This window comes from Maniola hyperantus, unplaced genomic scaffold, assembly GCF_902806685.2.
Source record: "Maniola hyperantus unplaced genomic scaffold, iAphHyp1.2, whole genome shotgun sequence".
NCBI lineage: Eukaryota > Metazoa > Arthropoda > Insecta > Lepidoptera > Nymphalidae > Maniola > Maniola hyperantus.
This window is the reverse complement of record NW_027188978.1, coordinates 103,863-105,647: the sequence shown is the minus strand read 5'-3', so window position 1 is coordinate 105,647 and position 1,785 is coordinate 103,863. Positions and strand designations below refer to the sequence as shown.

The following is a 1,785-nucleotide window of genomic DNA, read 5'->3' as shown; positions in this document are numbered from 1 at the left end:
TCCGCGATATTAATTAATTTCATTCTACAACAACAACGGTACAAAATTATTTCGTTATAACTAGTCGTTGAAATTTATTTGATAAATTATTTGATGAATATATGAGATTTATAGAACAAGGGTCACCATGAATATTCAAACCATAGGACATTGATGTAACACAACAACTAAATAGAAGTTTTAAATGAACTTTAAAGTGAAATAAATGAAAGATGAACGATCATTTGAAAAATAGATCTACGATACTGACACAGATAAATAAAATTAAAAAATTTTTTTTTTGTTTTGGCCAATCCGCTTCCTTTCTTTTTCTCTCGCTTTTCTCCTAAGCGGTGCTATTTCATTTATAAAGAGACGAGCCACGAAGTTCCCGGTCACATCGAAGACATAAACTAATAATCTAAAAAACCTTAAACCACTAACCCGTTTAAAGGAACTTTTATCTACTAATATTTCGAACATACCGACAAGATGGATCAAAGTCTCTTGGTGATGTTGCACTCGATGAAAACAAAATTACAAAATCTATCCACCAATGCATCTCAAATAATAGAAACTCTTGATGATCCAACAATTCAATCTCCAACGATTATACAAGAAGCAGAAATTATTTCTTTGAAATTACAAACTTCGTTAAATAGATTGAGCTCCGAATTAACCAATTACTTTCGATTAAGCAACGATCCTGCGCCTGATGACATATCCGAGATATCTACAGTACAATTAGAAGCCGAAGATATATTGTGTGAACTTAAAGTCAAAATTAAAGAAAAGATTAAAGTAATTGAACGAGAAAATCAAGTCAACAGGGATACGAATCCGAATCTAAACAGCCGGCTACCGAAACTGAGTTTACCGGAATTCGACGGCGATATCCTGCAATGGTCAACATTTTGGGATCAATTCAGCTCAAATATTGACAAACGAAACTTAACCGATGTCGACAAGCTATTGTATTTAAAAGCTTCATTGAAAGGTGAAGCGAAGAAGATCGTGGAAGGCTTAGAGACAACAAACAAGAATTACAGTATAGCACTAGTGACATTAAAAAATCGATATGGGAAGGAAAACCACATAATTGATGCACACTACTCAGCACTGTATCGTGTCAAGGCTTCCACCGCAATGAATGTCACAGAGGTGAGACAAACACTAAACGAGATAGAACGACACCTTAGGGTGCTTAAATCGCTGGGCGAGGACATAAACCACAACCATCTACGTTTCCTAATCATGGAAAAATTCCCGCAAGAAATCATTTACGAAATGAAAATGAAAATAAACACCGAGTCCATCGAGGAGATAAGGAAATGCCTCGAAGTCATTATCACGGCTAGGGAAGACGCAGAGAGAGTTATCCAAGGAAAATCTGAAGACAATTACACTACCCAATCTCTACACGCGAATGCATCCGACGACAATAATATGAAATTAAAATCCAAAAGGCCAACAAGTAAAGAAATGTCCAAAAAAAAAAAAAACAAGATAAAAATCGAGGACTATTTCAAGGTCGTCAGGGAAGTTTTAGGAAACAATTCAAAAGAAAATGGGAAGAGCTAGTAGGAAACCAAGAAAGACAACACGAGAAAAAAGGAAAACTTCAATGTATTTTCTGCCAAGAGAACCATTTTAACGATCAATGTAAAGCCTTCACAACGTTACGAGAAAGGAGGAATAAATTGGGTAACCGATGTTATGCATGCTTTCGTAGAGGGTATACCGTAAAGATATGTGAGAGAAAAATAAAATGTGCACACTGTAACGAGATTGGATCTCACAATCGGG

The 1,785-nt window shown here is 35.5% G+C and overlaps 1 protein-coding gene across 1 annotated transcript; it reads left to right on the top strand.

Annotated features, from left to right (window-relative positions):
* The first annotated feature begins 471 nt into the window (after positions 1-471).
* Positions 472-1,560, top strand: LOC138404600 (ankyrin repeat domain-containing protein 35-like). The gene has a single exon (XM_069509165.1). It carries the CDS (start codon positions 472-474, stop codon positions 1,558-1,560), a length of 1,089 nt encoding a protein of 362 aa, XP_069365266.1.
* The last annotated feature ends 225 nt before the right edge of the window (positions 1,561-1,785 follow it).

Coding starts and splice junctions, on each gene's coding strand:
- LOC138404600 (XM_069509165.1), top strand. CDS start 472: ATGGATCAAAGTCTCTTGGTGATGTTGCACTCGATGAAAACAAAATTA.